Below are 15,816 nucleotides of genomic sequence, written 5' to 3'. Positions count from 1 at the left end.
ATATATAAATGTAAATATATACATATATCATATATAATGTAGATATGATTGATAAATTGTGACTAATGGATATTTGTTTTAATTTATTTACTTTTCTGTCAATACATTTTTTTATTAATTAATTTTATTTGTTTATATCCTCTGCATTCCCCATCTAGTTAATTAATTATTATTTATCTATATTAACTGATTCATTTCTGTATTAAATTATTCACATTTCGGCTCAAGAGGAAAAAGTTTTCACAACTTTAAAAAAGATATTTAAAATATATTATTAAAGAAATTAAACAACTCAGATTTTTAAATAAATGTAAAATTAATTTAAAAAATGAAAGGAAAATAAAAAATGTACGGATTTAAAACAAAGATAAATAAAATCAATCTCACGTTTTATCAAATATTCATTATAATGTTGCGTCCGCTTTGATGGAATATTTTTAACTAGAAAATTTCCTCTGGGGAAATTCTGAAAGGGCCATGGGGGCTACTGCCGGTGTGTATACACTATGATGAGATTCTTCAGAGATTTATAACTATGCCCTTTAACCTCAAAATGTGTGTGCGTGTGTATGAAGCATGTGTATGCATGTGTGAGGAGTGTGTGTATCTGTAACTGTAATCACATCAAAGATCAAAGCAATCAACTGAATTAACTGACACCTGTTAAAGTTCCGAAAGAGTGACAGCGGCCAGAGGTGGACAGACTGGAATTTCTGGCCTCGAACAGAAAGCATTTTTGGCAAAACCATAATACCTATCATTGATCCGACTTCACTTTGAGCGTCCTGAGTTCTTCCTGAACGTCTACATATGTTTTTTTTTAAAGAAAAATGAAAAAATAGCTTTGTTACAGCGATCTAAAAAAACTGTTACATCTCACTTTTTCAGAAATCTTCCTGCGTTTTTAATATGGGAGCCAATGAGGCTGTTGGTGGTGTTGGTGGATCATCTGTGCGTCCTACGCCCAAACTATAACTCTGACAGCTTTACCAGAGGATTGTGAGGGAGAAGACTAATTTTCCTACGTTTCTATGTATAAATTATTTCTGTAGAGTGGAATTTGCGGCCTGGAGCGCAGTTTTCAAATTTATTTTTTGACAGTTTTTTCTCTCCCTCTACACTCTGGTGATGATGTCACACACTGTGACACGAACATTCCGTGCAATACACACCCATTATAATCTCAGAATTTCTCCAAAAATGATCATGGTCATTGAACAGGGATTGATAAAAAACTATATGACCTATCGAAACGTGGATTAATACACCGATACACAAGACTTGTGTCTACTGTTTAAAGTTTAAATGGAGTCTCTAGGTGAAATTATGCCGGAGAAGTAGACGTTTAAAGATCTCCAATTATTGTTCTTTTTCGCTTTTTTTTTTTTGTCGGCCGTCCCATTCATTTCAATGCAAAATTTTGGGCAGTTTTTCGTCTTCTGTAGAGAAAAGTAATAACACACCGATCCCGATCAAACCGCACGTTTTGATATATAATTTGTCCTGCAACTCTTCAAGTTGCAGGACTAGTAGCGGGACGAAATTGCGTCCGGAAGAGGAATAAGAAGAAATCCACAGTATAACAGTAGTGCAGCACTGGTCCCTACAGATATTGCTGGATGGGACCAGTATGGGACCAGTATGGGACCAGTATGGACCAGTGCTGGGGAGATTGCCCCGAGGCCCTAACTAATTGGTTGATTGTTGAAGCTCCGCCTCCGCAGCTCCTGATCAGGTCTCTGATTGGATCCACCTGCTGATAAAAAGCAGCTGATCCATCAGAGACCACATCAGACGGCTGAGACTCCAGCAGGGACACATCAGACCAGGTGAGTCCAGGTGAGTCCAGGTGAGACTCCTTGTGTTGTTTTAACTCTCTGGAGTCCGTGAACGCTCCGACGTCTTCGTAAAAAGGTAAAAATGTCCAGCAGCGTGTTTCCTGCTGGCAGCTGAACTCTAAAGTTTTGGCTTTTCCACAAGTTTCTATGTTCATTTAATGCATCAACTATTAATCAGCAAAGATTAAAAAACACCTCGACCAAGTGTAAAGTGGGGTTTTCCCTTTATTTGCAGATATTTTCAAATTCTGCAGCGTGCATTCAGCATTTCAATGTAATGTTTGGTTGTGTTTTTTTTTTGGTCATATTTTGTGTTTTTATGCGTGTTTGTTGTGTTTTTAAAATGAAGGAATGATCGGGTTGTGCTGAAAAAAACAAAAACCCGACGAGTGGTTTATACAGACAGAATAAAAACTGTAAAGGGTTAAACTCCAGGAAGTCTGAGCAGGAAAAGCTTGATGTTTGTTTTTAGTTTTATTAATTGTCTGTTTACTGTTTGTGCCAAAAAAAACATCAACAATTTGGGACAAAACATGAAACTTTAAGTGATCAATGAAACGATTGATAGGTTAAATGTACAACAGGAACAAACGATTTTAGTTTGAAATGTTCTGAGATTCATGAGACGAGTTCTGAGTTCTGGATCCGTTAGAGTCCAGATCAGGGAACTAAAAACTGATTTAACTGTTAGTGGAGCTGGTCTTGTTACTGGAGTCCGTTTCTCATAGACTTCTATACAATGAGACCGCAGCTCAACAACCTGCTGTTTATCTCCCAGTCCTCCAGAGTCCTGAATCTACCTGGAACGTCTAAACCCGGTCCTCCAAGCTCTGGTCCCCCTGATCCCAGTCCCTCTGGTTCTGGTTCTCCCTCTGGTCCTGGTTCTCCTGGTCCCGGTTCTGGTCCCGGTCCATCATGTCTGCGGTGAAGTCCGGTTCTTCTCTGCGTTCTCTGGTTCTGACGCCTCAGCGGACGCCGTCCTTCGTCGTCCCGTCCCGCAGCCCGCTGCTCTTCGCCTCGCCGCGGCTCCACCGGCCCTCGTCGGACTGGACCCGGCTGCTGTCGGACCAGGACCAGGACCAGGAGAGTCCAGCAGCGAGTCCTCCGGCCCGCCGTCTCAGCTCCGAGGCCTCGCCGCGCTTCCTGCTGCGCCTGCCGCGGCTCCGGACTCCTCGCCGCGCCGCCGCCGAGTCCGCCGACACGGACCTGACGACCCGCGCCGCCATGTCGCTGCCTCACGTGGGGAAGGTGACCACGCCCTACGGCTTCACCGCCGTGCTCGCCGCCAGCCCCTGCACACGCCGCCGGGAGTCCCTGTTTCACCGGAGGAAACCGGTGACAGTGACTGTCATGGACGCCGACCAGCAGGGTCCAGGTCCTGGTCCTGGTCCTGGTCCTGGTCCCAGCAGGTCCCGGGTCAGCCTGCGGCCAATCAGAGCCCTCGGTCAGCAGGTGATGAAAGAGCTGAAGGCTCTAAGCCCCGCCCCCAGGAGGCCCCGCCCCCGTGACGTCCCATGACCAGAAGACCTTTGACCTCAGATCAGATTGTTGTTCTTGTTTATTTTAACTAAATTTAAATAAAAATGTTTCTTAATCCATTTCTGTCTTTCTGGTTTTAATACAAAGTGTCCTTTAAATAAAAACAACACATTTTAGAAATAAAAAGTGCAAGAAAACATTTTGATTTATTAAATGGAAAAGTTAAACAAGATTTAAAAAATAATAATTCATGCATTTAATGGCTTTTTTTTTTTTTTTTTTTTTTTTTTTTACAAAACATACATTTATATTAAAGTATTATATTTATAAAAGTAAATGCATATATTTAATACTTTAATGAGTATATTTATATATAAATATATTTACTTTTATAAATATATTCATATAAAATAAATACATTTACTTGTATTGTATAACATGAACCAACCATGAATATATTCAATGTTTAATCAAAACAAAACTTTTTTTTTTGGCGCGAACTCGAGACGCCGTAACGTCATAGTGACGTAATGACGCACAGCCGGAAATGTAGTTTTTTTTCCCCAGAAGCGTCAGGTTGTTGTGGCGGTAAGAGACTCAAACAACCGGTAGACTCAGTTAGACCCCGTTAGACCCGGAGAGAGGACCGGGAGGACCGGGAGGACCGCGAGGACCGGAGACAGAGAAAGAGACCGGACCGGACCGGACCGGACTGGACCAGGACTCCGTCTGTTGTGAAGGTAGCTAGCTCAGGTTAGCTGTTAGCATGTTAGCTGGAGGAGAGCAGCCGGACCCGGTGGAACAGCTAACAGAAGCTAACGGAGGCTAACTGTTAGCTGACAGAAGCTACATGCAAACAAACAGAAACAATGCTAACAACAGCTAACAGGAGCTAACAGAAGCTAACAGGAGCTAACAGCTACTAGTTTTCTTATTTTAAATGTTTTCAGCAGCGGGAGAAGTTTCACATATTTTACTATATTTATATATTTAATATTTTAGTGTAAATATAAAGTGTTTGTTTACTGTAAATGTGATCTACAGTAATATTTACTAAACAAACATCAATATTTACCAGGTAAGATCAACAGTAAACATCTTTAACCCTCCAAATCATTTTCATCAACCATCAATAAATAAAGGTTAACTTCTATAGGAATGCTTCAAATGTTCAGCATATGTTCCCTCTGCCTCCTTTATAGATCATATATAGATATATATAAACTTTCTTCACACATTATGACGTGTTTTATAAGTTTTTATAGCAGCCATGGTCCTCATGACGTCAGACTGGTCTTAGGACATGTAGAAAAATATTATTATTATTATTATTATTATGAAAGTTTAATGTGAGTTTTATATGGATGGCACTTTATCGTGTTGTGTGTGGAAGCTCCCTTTAATTACTGTTTTGGTAATTTTGTGTCTTTTTAAAAAATAATTCTGTCTTTTTTGGTCTTTATGTTTCTTTAAGTAATTTATTTTTTTTCTGTCATTTTGTGTCTTTTAATAATTTTGTGTCTTTTTCAAGTAATTTCCTGTTTTTCAGTCATTTAGTCTCTTTCTGGTCCTTGTGATTTTGCCCCCAGCTAATTAGAGTTTGACTCCCTGTTTTACACATTGATATATCATTTTCATATATTTTTGTTATTATTGGTCAATTTTAGTCAAATATACAAAATTAAGCCTAATTTCAAGAGAAAAAAAGAAATAAAACCTGAATGTTTTTCAATAGGTGTAGTGAAATAATAATTTATTGATGGGAATGTAGAGTAGATTATGTTTTGTATATTTGACTAAAATTGACCAATAATAATGAAAAACATATGTAAATTATATATCAATGTGTTGGTCATGAGTTGCCTTAAAAGGTGAATAAAAAAGTTGTTAATAATAATTCTCTACATGTCTGATGTCATGGCTGTGAAGGTTCAAATGAACTAATGGTCAAACATTATTAATTATATAATTATTCCTGAAGTTAAACTGGTAAAACATGTTTAATGATCAGATTTCTGTCTTTTCATCAATAAACTCAATATTCAGGTTTTATTTTTACACTTTAAACACAAAGTCACTAAATTACCTCACATTAACGTGAATATTCAGATTATTCCGTTTATTGACTCAATAATAATCAAGCTGATGATGTCACTGTTCCAGAGGTCAGAGGTCATGTGTCCTCAGAATGAGCGCCGTCCGTAAACGTCTCAGACTCAGCAGCCCGTCCAGACGGCAGGCCGCCGCCGCCCGCAGGCCGCCGCCACGCCCCCAGGATGCTGCCGCAGGGGGCGGGGCTACCGCAGGGGGCGGGGCTACAGAGGAGGAGGAGGAGGAGTTCCTGCTGGTGGAGGAAGACACGACGGACTCCAGCCTCATCATCACCATGGGTACCACACACACACACACACTTTATTGTATTATTTATATGTTGTGTGTATTATTTTTATGTCGTGTGTATTATTTATTTATTGTGTATTATTTATTTATTGTGTGTATTATTAATTTATTGTGTGTATTTTTATGTTGTGTGTATTATTTATGTTGTGTGTATTATTTATATGTTGTGTGTATTATTTATATGTCGTGTGTATTATTTTTATGTCGTGTGTATTATTTTTATGTCGTGTGTATTATTTATTTATGTCGTGTGTATTATTTATTTATTGTGTATTATTTATTTATTGTGTGTATTATTTATTTATTGTGTGTATTATTTTTATGTCGTGTGTATTATTTATTTATTGTGTGTATTTTTTATTTATGTCGTGTGTATTATTTATTTATTGTGTGTATTATTTTTATGTCGTGTGTATTATTTATTTATTGTGTGTATTATTTTTATGTCGTGTGTATTATTTATTTATTGTGTATTATTTATTTATTGTGTATTATTTATTTATTGTGTATTATTTATTTATTGTGTGTATTATCTCCCTGTTTGGTCAGATGACAGTCAGCTGAAGGCGGCGAGGAGGAGAGCTCCACGGAAGAGGAGGAGCAGGAAGGAGGAGGAGGAGGAGGAGAGGGGCGGGGCCTCAGAGAGTGAGGAGGGGGAGGGGGGGCTGCAGATTGACAGGCAGCTGGACCAATCACTGGAGACCAAGTCCAAGCAGCACAACCTGACCACGGTCAACGTCCGCAACATCATCCACGTGAGTCCGTCCAATCAGAGCGCTCCGTCTGCTGCAGCCAATCACTGACCACCGCCGTTTACTCTGGATGACTCTGTCTGTTTGACCTTTGACCCACAGGAAGTGATCACTAACGAACACGTGGTGGCCATGATGAAAGCCGCCATCAACGAGACGGAGGCGGTCCCTCCGTTTGTGAGTGTTCCCCGCCGTCCAATCAGAACGCACGCTCATTAAATATGTTAATGAACCTGCACACTCATTGAATATATTAATTAACCTGCAGAATGTTTTTATTTCCTCCAGGAGCCGAAAATGACTCGATCCAAGTTGAAAGAGGTCGTAGAGAAAGGAGGGGTGAGACACCTGAGACCTGTCTGTCTGTCTGTCTGTCTGTCTGTCTGTCTGTCTGTCTGTCTGTCTGTCTGTCAGTCTAACTTTCTGTCTACCTGCCTGTCTGTCTGTCTGTCTGTCTGTCTGTCTGTCTGTCTGTCTGTCTGTCTGCCTGTCTGTCTGCCTGTCTGTCTGTCTGTCTGTCTGTCTGTCTGTCTGTCTGTCTGTCTGTCTGTCTGTCTGTCTAACTTTCTGTCTACCTGCCTGTCTGCCTGTCTAACTGCCTGTCTAACTGCCTGTCTAACTGCCTGTCTGTCTCTCAGGTGATTCCAGCCTGGAATATTTCTCCGATCAAGAAGACGAGTGACGTCAGGAAGGTAAAGCTGATGTTTATAGTCTCATTTAGACTCTCAGAGTTAATAGAACCAGATCAGAGTCAGTCTGACTCCATCATGCTGTCTGTCTCCCTGCCTGTCTGTCTCCCTGTCTGCCTGTCTGTCTGCCTGTCTGTCTGTCTGTCTCCCTGCCTGTCTGTCTGTCTCCCTGGCTGTCTGTCTGTCTCCCTGGCTGTCTGTCTCCCTGTCTGTCTCTCTGTCTCCCTGTCTGTCTGTCTCCCTGTCTGTCTGTCTCCCTGTCTGTCTGTCTGTCTGTCTGTCTGTCTGTCTGTCTGTCTCCCTGTCTGTCTCCCTGTCTGTCTCCCTGCCTGTCTGTCTCCCTGTCTGTCTCCCGGCCTGTCTGTCTGTCTGTCTGTCTGTCTGTCTCCCTGTCTGTCTCCCTGCCTGTCTGTCTCCCTGTCTGTCTCCCTGCCTGTCTGTCTCCCTGGCTGTCTGTCTGTCTGTCTGTCTGTCTGTCTGTCTCCCTGTCTGTCTGTCTGTCTGTCTCCCTGTCTGCCTGTCTGTCTCCCTGTCTGTCTGTCTCCCTGTCTGCCTGTCTGTCTCCCTGTCTGCCTGTCTGTCTCCCTGTCTGCCTGTCTGTCTCCCTGTCTGTCTGCTTGTCTTTCTGTCCTCAGGCTCCTCAGTTTGTGGACATCCCTTTGGCTGATGAAGACTCCTCTGATGAAGAGTACCGCCCAGATGAGGAAGAGGAGGATGAGACCGCTGAAGATGTGAGGCTCTGCTGTGATTGGCTGCAGCACAGTGACATCACAGGGTGTGATTATTGATTGACGCAGTGTGTGTGTGTGTGTGTCTCTGTGTGTCTCTGTGTGTCTGTGTGTGTGTGTGTGTGTGTGTGTGTGTGTTTGTGTCTGTGTGTGTGTCTCTGTGTGTGTGTGTGTCTGTGTGTGTGTGTCTCTGTGTGTGTGTGTGTGTGTGTGTCTCTGTGTGTGTGTGTGTGTGTGTGTGTGTCTCTGTGTGTCTCTGTGTGTCTGTGTGTGTGTGTGTGTGTGTGTGTGTAGACGTTCCAGGAGAGTGACCTGGAGAGCAGCGCCTCGTCTCCTCGAGGCCGTCTGAGGGTGGAGGAGGACAGCTGCAGCCCCTGGCAGGTAACTTCCTGTTGGTAACTTCCTGTTGGTAGCTTCCTGTTGGTAACTTCCTGTTGGTAGCTTCCTGTTGGTAACTTCCTGTTGGTAACTTCCTGTTGGTAGCTTCCTGTTGGTAGCTTCCTGTTGGTAGCTTCCTGTTGGTAGCTTCCTGTTGGTAACTTCCTGTTGGTAGCTTCCTGTTGGTAGCTTCCTGTTGGTAACTTCCTGTTGGTAGCTTCCTGTTGGTAACTTCCTGTTGGTAACTTCCTGTTGGTAGCTTCCTGTTGGTAGCTTCCTGTTGGTAGCTTCCTGTTGGTAGCTTCCTGTTGGTAACTTCCTGTTGGTAGCTTCCTGTTGGTAGCTTCCTGTTGGTAACTTCCTGTTGGTAGCTTCCTGTTGGTAACTTCCTGTTGGTAGCTTCCTGTTGGTAACTTCCTGTTGGTAGCTTCCTGTTGGTAGCTTCCTGTTGGCCAGGTGGCGGCAGCGAGCGTCTGTGTGATGTCATATCCTCACCTGTTGGTTAACGAGTGTGTCCCCCCCCCCCCCCCCCAGACATCCCGGAGCCGCTCCAGGCGTTTGGGGGCGAGATCTGTCTCTATGGGACCGCCCCCTCCCCCCAAAGCCCCGCCCCCAAAAGCAGTGACTGACAGCACCTTCCTGGAGAAACTCCACGCCGTGGAGGAGGAGCTCGCCGTGTGCATGGAGCCCTTTCAGGTAACAGACCGGAACCAGGACCCGTAGAGCTCCAAGACCCGTAGAGCTCCAAGACCCGTAGAGCTCCAAGACCCGTAGAGCTCTAAGACCCGTAGAGCGCCAAGACCCGTAGAGCGCCAAGACCCGTAGAGCTCTAAGACCCTTAGAGGCTTTAAGACTGGCTGGGCTCTAAGACAGGTGGGTGGAGCTCTAAGACCGGTGGGTGGAGCTCTAAGACCGGTGGGTGGAGCTCTAAGACCGGTGGGTGGAGCTCTAAGACAGGTGGGTGGAGCTCTAAGACTGGTAGGTGGAGCTCTAGGACAGGTGGGTGGAGCTCTAAGACTGGTGGGTGGAGCTCTAAGACTGGTGGGTGGAGCTCTAAGACTGGTGGGTGGAGCTCTAGGACAGGTGGGTGGAGCTCTAAGACTGGTGGGTGGAGCTTTAGGGCAGGTGTGTGGAGCTCTAAGACAGGTGGGTGGAGCTCTAGGAAAGGTGGGTGGAGCTCTAGGACAGGTGGGTGGAGCTCTAAGATGGTGGGTGGAGCTCTAGGACAGGTGGGTGGAGCTCTAGGACAGGTGGGTGGAGCTCTAAGACAGGTGGGTGGAGCTCTAGGACAGGTGGGTGGAGCTCTCAGACCTGTTGTTGATATATTTTGGTGACTCGTGGTTCCAGCCTCTGTCCGAGTCGGAGGACGAGACGGGTCTGATGGCGTACCGGACGCGGTCCAAGCGTCCTCTACGGGACGTCCCGCTGGGCCGGCTGGAGGCGGAGCTCCGAGCTCCTGACATCACTCCTGACATGTATGACTCAAGCTCCGCCCACGAGGACAGGGACTGGACTGATTGGCTGAGAGGCCTGATGACATCAGAGATGGACAACGAAGGTGTGTGTGTGTCCTGGAGGATATTTTTTGTACTTAGAGAAATGTAACTTGTTTCTGAAGCATGGTGTGTTTGTTTTTATAGGGACGATGAATGAGTGAGACATGTTTAGTGTGTTTGTTTTTATAGGGATGGTGAATGAGTGAGACATGTCTAGTGTGTCTGTTTTTATAGGGACGATGACTGAGTGAGACATGTTTAGTGTGTCTGTTTTTATAGGGACGATGACTGAGTGAGACATGTCTAGTGTGTCTGTTTTTATAGGGACGATGACTGAGTGAGACATGTTTAGTGTGTCTGTTTTTATAGGGACGATGACTGAGTGAGACATGTCTAGTGTGTCTGTTTTTATAGGGACGATGAATGAGTGAGACATGTTTAGTGTGTCTGTTTTTATAGGGATGATGACTGAGTGAGACATGTTTAGTGTGTTTGTTTTTGTAGGGACGATGAATGAGTGAGACATGTTTAGTGTGTCTGTTTTTATAGGGACGATGAATGAGTGAGACATGTTTAGTGTGTCTGTTTTTATAGGGACGATGAATGAGTAAGACATGTTTAGTGTGTTTGTTTTTATAGGGACGATGACTGAGTGAGACATGTTTAGTGTGTTTGTTTTTATAGGGACGATGAATGAGTGAGACATGTTGAGTGTGTCTGTTTTTATAGGGACGATGAATGAGTAAGACATGTTTAGTGTGTTTGTTTTTATAGGGACGATGAATGAGTGAGACATGTTTAGTGTGTTTGTTTTTATAGGGACGATGAATGAGTGAGACATGTTTAGTGTGTCTGTTTTTATAGGGACGATGAATGAGTGAGACATGTTTAGTGTTTCTGTTTTTATAGTGACGATGAATGAGTGAGACATGTTTAGTGTTTCTGTTTTTATAGGGACGATGAATGAGTGAGACATGTTTAGTGTGTTTGTTTTTATAGGGACGATGAATGAGTGAGACATGTTTAGTGTGTTTGTTTTTATAGGGACGATGAATGAGTGAGACATGTTGAGTGTGTTTGTTTTTATAGGGACGATGAATCAGTGAGACATGTTTAGTGTGTTTGTTTTTATAGGGACGATGAATGAGTGAGACATGTTTAGTGTGTCTGTTTTTATAGGGACGATGACTGAGTGAGACATGTTTGGTGTGTTTGTTTTTATAGGGACGATGAATGAGTGAGACATGTTTAGTGTGTTTGTTTTTATAGGGACGATGAATGAGTGAGACATGTTTAGTGTGTTTGTTTTTATAGGGACGATGAATGAGTGAGACATGTTTAGTGTGTCTGTTTTTATAGGGACGATGAATGAGTGAGACATGTTTAGTGTGTCTGTTTTTATAGGGACGATGAATGAGTGAGACATGATTAGTGTGTCTGTTTTTATAGGGACGATGAATGAGTGAGACATGTTTAGTGTGTTTGTTTTTATAGGGACGATGAATGAGTGAGACATGTTTAGTGTGTCTGTTTTTATAGGGACGATGAATGAGTGAGACATGTTTAGTGTGTCTGTTTTTATAGGGACGATGAATGAGTGAGACATGTTTAGTGTGTCTGTTTTTATAGGGATGATGAATGAGTGAGACATGTTTAGTGTGTCTGTTTTTATAGGGACGATGAATGAGTGAGACATGTTTAGTGTGTCTGTTTTTATAGGGACGATGAATGAGTGAGACATGTTTAGTGTGTCTGTTTTTATAGGGACGATGAATGAGTGAGACATGTTTAGTGTGTCTGTTTTTATAGGGACGATGAATGAGTGAGACATGTTTAGTGTGTTTGTTTTTATAGGGACGATGAATGAGTGAGACATGTTTAGTGTGTCTGTTTTTATAGGGACGATGAATGAGTGAGACATGTTTAGTGTGTCTGTTTTTATAGGGACGATGAATGAGTGAGACATGTTTAGTGTGTCTGTTTTTATAGGGACGATGAATGAGTGAGACATGTTTAGTGTGTCTGTTTTTATAGGGACGATGAATGAGTGAGACATGTTTAGTGTGTCTGTTTTTATAGGGACGATGACTGAGTGAGACATGTTTAGTGTGTTTGTTTTTATAGGGACGATGAATGAGTGAGACATGTTTAGTGTGTTTGTTTTTATAGGGACGATGAATGAGTGAGACATGTTTAGTGTGTTTGTTTTTATAGGGACGATGAATGAGTGAGACATGTTGAGTGTGTTTGTTTTTATAGGGACGATGAATCAGTGAGACATGTTTAGTGTGTTTGTTTTTATAGGGACGATGAATGAGTGAGACATGTTTAGTGTGTCTGTTTTTATAGGGACGATGACTGAGTGAGACATGTTTGGTGTGTTTGTTTTTATAGGGACGATGAATGAGTGAGACATGTTTAGTGTGTTTGTTTTTATAGGGACGATGAATGAGTGAGACATGTTTAGTGTGTTTGTTTTTATAGGGACGATGAATGAGTGAGACATGTTTAGTGTGTCTGTTTTTATAGGGACGATGAATGAGTGAGACATGTTTAGTGTGTCTGTTTTTATAGGGACGATGAATGAGTGAGACATGATTAGTGTGTCTGTTTTTATAGGGACGATGAATGAGTGAGACATGTTTAGTGTGTTTGTTTTTATAGGGACGATGAATGAGTGAGACATGTTTAGTGTGTCTGTTTTTATAGGGACGATGAATGAGTGAGACATGTTTAGTGTGTCTGTTTTTATAGGGACGATGAATGAGTGAGACATGTTTAGTGTGTCTGTTTTTATAGGGACGATGAATGAGTGAGACATGTTTAGTGTGTCTGTTTTTATAGGGACGATGAATGAGTGAGACATGTTTAGTGTGTCTGTTTTTATAGGGACGATGAATGAGTGAGACATGTTTAGTGTGTCTGTTTTTATAGGGACGATGAATGAGTGAGACATGTTTAGTGTGTCTGTTTTTATAGGGACGATGAATGAGTGAGACATGTTTAGTGTGTCTGTTTTTATAGGGACGATGAATGAGTGAGACATGTTTAGTGTGTCTGTTTTTATAGGGACGATGACTGAGTGAGACATGTTTAGTGTGTCTGTTTTTATAGGGACGATGAATGAGTGAGACATGTTTAGTGTGTCTGTTTTTATAGGGACGATGAATGAGTGAGACATGTTTAGTGTGTCTGTTTTTATAGGGACGATGAATGAGTGAGACATGTTTAGTGTGTCTGTTTTTATAGGGACGATGAATGAGTGAGACATGTTTAGTGTGTCTGTTTTTATAGGGACGATGACTGAGTGAGACATGTTTAGTGTGTTTGTTTTTATAGGGACGATGAATGAGTGAGACATGTTTAGTGTGTTTGTTTTTATAGGGACGATGAATGAGTGAGACATGTTTAGTGTGTTTGTTTTTATAGGGACGATGAATGAGTGAGACATGTTTAGTGTGTCTGTTTTTATAGGGACGATGAATGAGTGAGACATGTTTAGTGTGTTTGTTTTTATAGGGACGATGAATGAGTGAGACATGTTTAGTGTGTCTGTTTTTATAGGGACGATGAATGAGTGAGACATGTTTAGTGTGTTTGTTTTTATAGGGACGATGAATGAGTGAGACATGTTTAGTGTGTCTGTTTTTATAGTGACGATGAATGAGTGAGACATGTTTAGTGTGTTTGTTTTTATAGGGACGATGAATGAGTGAGACATGTTTAGTGTGTCTGTTTTTATAGGGACGATGAATGAGTGAGACATGTTTAGTGTGTTTGTTTTTATAGGGACGATGAATGAGTGAGACATGTTTAGTGTGTCTGTTTTTATAGTGACGATGAATGAGTGAGACATGTTTAGTGTGTTTGTTTTTATAGGGACGATGAATGAGTGAGACATGTTTAGTGTGTCTGTTTTTATAGGGACGATGAATGAGTGAGACATGTTTAGTGTGTCTGTTTTTATAGGGACGATGACTGAGTGAGACATGTTTAGTGTGTTTGTTTTTATAGTGACGATGAATGAGTGAGACATGTTTAGTGTGTTTGTTTTTATAGGGACGATGAATGAGTGAGACATGTTTAGTGTGTTTGTTTTTATAGGGACGATGAATGAGTGAGACATGTTTAGTGTGTCTGTTTTTATAGGGACGATGAATGAGTGAGACATGTTTAGTGTGTTTGTTTTTATAGGGACGATGAATGAGTGAGACATGTTTAGTGTGTTTGTTTTTATAGGGACGATGAATGAGTGAGACATGTTTAGTGTGTCTGTTTTTATAGGGACGATGAATGAGTGAGACATGTTTAGTGTGTTTGTTTTTATAGGGACGATGAATGAGTGAGACATGTTTAGTGTGTTTGTTTTTATAGGGACGATGAATGAGTGAGACATGTCTAGTTTGTTTGTGGAGTTTTTTCAGTAACTTAACTCTTTAATGTGTCCGTCTCAGAGGAGTGTGATGATGAAGATGACCCGGAGTATAACTTCCTGGCTGACATCGATGAACCTGATGTTGAGGATTACCGTGACGACAAGGCTGTCCGCATCACCAGTCAGTACACACACACACACACACACACACACACACACACACACACACTTTAATCGGCACAACCTCTCAATACTACCTGTGTGTGTGTGTGTGTGTGTGTGTGTGTGTGTGTGTGTGTGTGTGTGTGTGTGTGTGTGTGTAGAGAAGGAGGTGAACGAGCTGATGGAGGAGCTGTTTGAGACGGTGAGTGTTGATCAGGACCCGAGATAACAAACTGAGAACATTTTGTCCTAAAAGCCTGAATTTGGTTCCTCTAACACATTCTGAAGCCTCTATTCCATCTGAATCATTGCATATTTTAATAAATTATTGTAAAGGACAATAAGGGTTCTTCTATGTTTTATTTAGGGCTCTTATTTTGACAGTGTTCTTGTAAATTCTGTGGTGGACTTTGAAAGCTACATGTGTTTGCTTTTATTTTGAAGGCGGGTCTAACACGTTCCTACCGTAACGCCTTATGGTGTGTTATATTAACTCTCAAAGTCTGAACTTGGAGCTCGGAACAACATCGAAAATTCTGACATTGGTGTAGACCTTGAACGCACCATTAACCTCTCTATGTGCTGTGATGTAAATAATCTTACTAACGGAACAATAATCTGTAAATAATATAACTAACGGAACAATAATCTGTAAATAATATAACTAACGGAACAATAATCTGTAAATAATATAACTACCAGAACAATAATCTGTAAATAATCTAACTAACGGAACAATAATATGTAAATAATCTAACTAACGGAACAATAATCTGTAAATAATATAACTAACGGAACAATAATCTGTAAATAATATAACTACCGGAACAATAATCTGTAAATAATCTAACTAACGGAACAATAATCTGTAATTAATATAACTAACGGAACAATAATCTGTAAATAATCTAACTAACGGAACAATAATCTGTAAATAATATAACTACCAGAACAATAATCTGTAAATAATCTAACTAACGGAACAATAATCTGTAAATAATATAACTAACGGAACAATAATCTCTAAATCTAACTACCGGAACAATAATCTGTAAATAATATAACTACCGGAACAATAATCTGTAAATAATCTAACTAACGGAACAATAATCTGTAAATAATATAACTAACGGAACAATAATCTCTAAATCTAACTACCGGAACAATAATCTGTAAATAATATAACTACCGGAACAATAATCTGTAAATAATCTAACTAACGGAACAATAATCTGTAAATAATATAACTAACGGAACAATAATCTGTAAATAATCTAACTACCGGAACAATAATCTGTAAATAATCTAACTAACGGAACAATAATCTGTAAATAATATAACTAACGGAACAATAATCTGTAAATAATATAACTAACGAAACAATAATCTGTAAATAATATAACCAATGGAACAATAATCTGTAAATAATATAACTAACAGAACAATAATCTCTAAATCTAACTAACGGAACAATAATCTGTAAATAATATAACTACCGGAACAATAATCTGTAAATAAT

At 41.0% G+C, this 15,816-nt stretch overlaps 2 protein-coding genes across 4 annotated transcripts in view; both read left to right on the top strand.

Moving 5' to 3' along the window:
* The first annotated feature begins 1,783 nt into the window (after positions 1–1,783).
* Positions 1,784–3,436, top strand: LOC131985498 (C2 calcium-dependent domain-containing protein 4C-like). Of its 2 annotated transcripts, none has more exons than XM_059350640.1 (2): positions 1,784–1,829; positions 2,617–3,436. In XM_059350640.1, the coding sequence occupies exon 2, from the start codon at positions 2,754–2,756 to the stop codon at positions 3,354–3,356; it is 603 nt and encodes a 200-aa protein (XP_059206623.1). In that variant the 5' UTR covers positions 1,784–1,829; positions 2,617–2,753; the 3' UTR covers positions 3,357–3,436. The 2 variants fall into 2 exon arrangements, with proteins under 2 accessions (XP_059206623.1, XP_059206624.1); XM_059350641.1 differs by having other exon boundaries at positions 1,800–1,839.
* Positions 3,437–3,975: 539 nt separating this feature from the next.
* gon4la (gon-4 like a) overlaps positions 3,976–15,816 on the top strand; it is a 19,098-nt gene continuing 7,257 nt past the window's right edge. The window contains exons 1-12 of one of the 2 annotated variants that reach the window (XM_059350614.1): positions 3,976–4,057; positions 5,481–5,707; positions 6,267–6,472; positions 6,572–6,646; positions 6,758–6,808; positions 7,108–7,161; positions 7,794–7,889; positions 8,181–8,267; positions 8,799–8,960; positions 9,612–9,822; positions 14,215–14,316; positions 14,459–14,499. In XM_059350614.1, the coding sequence (XP_059206597.1) occupies positions 5,506–5,707; positions 6,267–6,472; positions 6,572–6,646; positions 6,758–6,808; positions 7,108–7,161; positions 7,794–7,889; positions 8,181–8,267; positions 8,799–8,960; positions 9,612–9,822; positions 14,215–14,316; positions 14,459–14,499 (1,287 nt within the window). In that variant the 5' untranslated portion in view covers positions 3,976–4,057; positions 5,481–5,505. Of the gene's footprint in view, positions 4,071–5,480; positions 5,708–6,266; positions 6,473–6,571; positions 6,647–6,757; positions 6,809–7,107; positions 7,162–7,793; positions 7,890–8,180; positions 8,268–8,798; positions 8,961–9,611; positions 9,823–14,214; positions 14,317–14,458; positions 14,500–15,816 lie in introns of both variants that reach the window. The other variant, XM_059350615.1, reaches the window with a different exon arrangement.

The sequence above is a fragment of the Centropristis striata genome, chromosome 14, assembly GCF_030273125.1.
Source record: "Centropristis striata isolate RG_2023a ecotype Rhode Island chromosome 14, C.striata_1.0, whole genome shotgun sequence".
NCBI classification, from domain to species: Eukaryota; Metazoa; Chordata; class Actinopteri; order Perciformes; family Serranidae; genus Centropristis; species Centropristis striata.
This window is presented reverse-complemented; position numbering and strand designations above follow the sequence as displayed.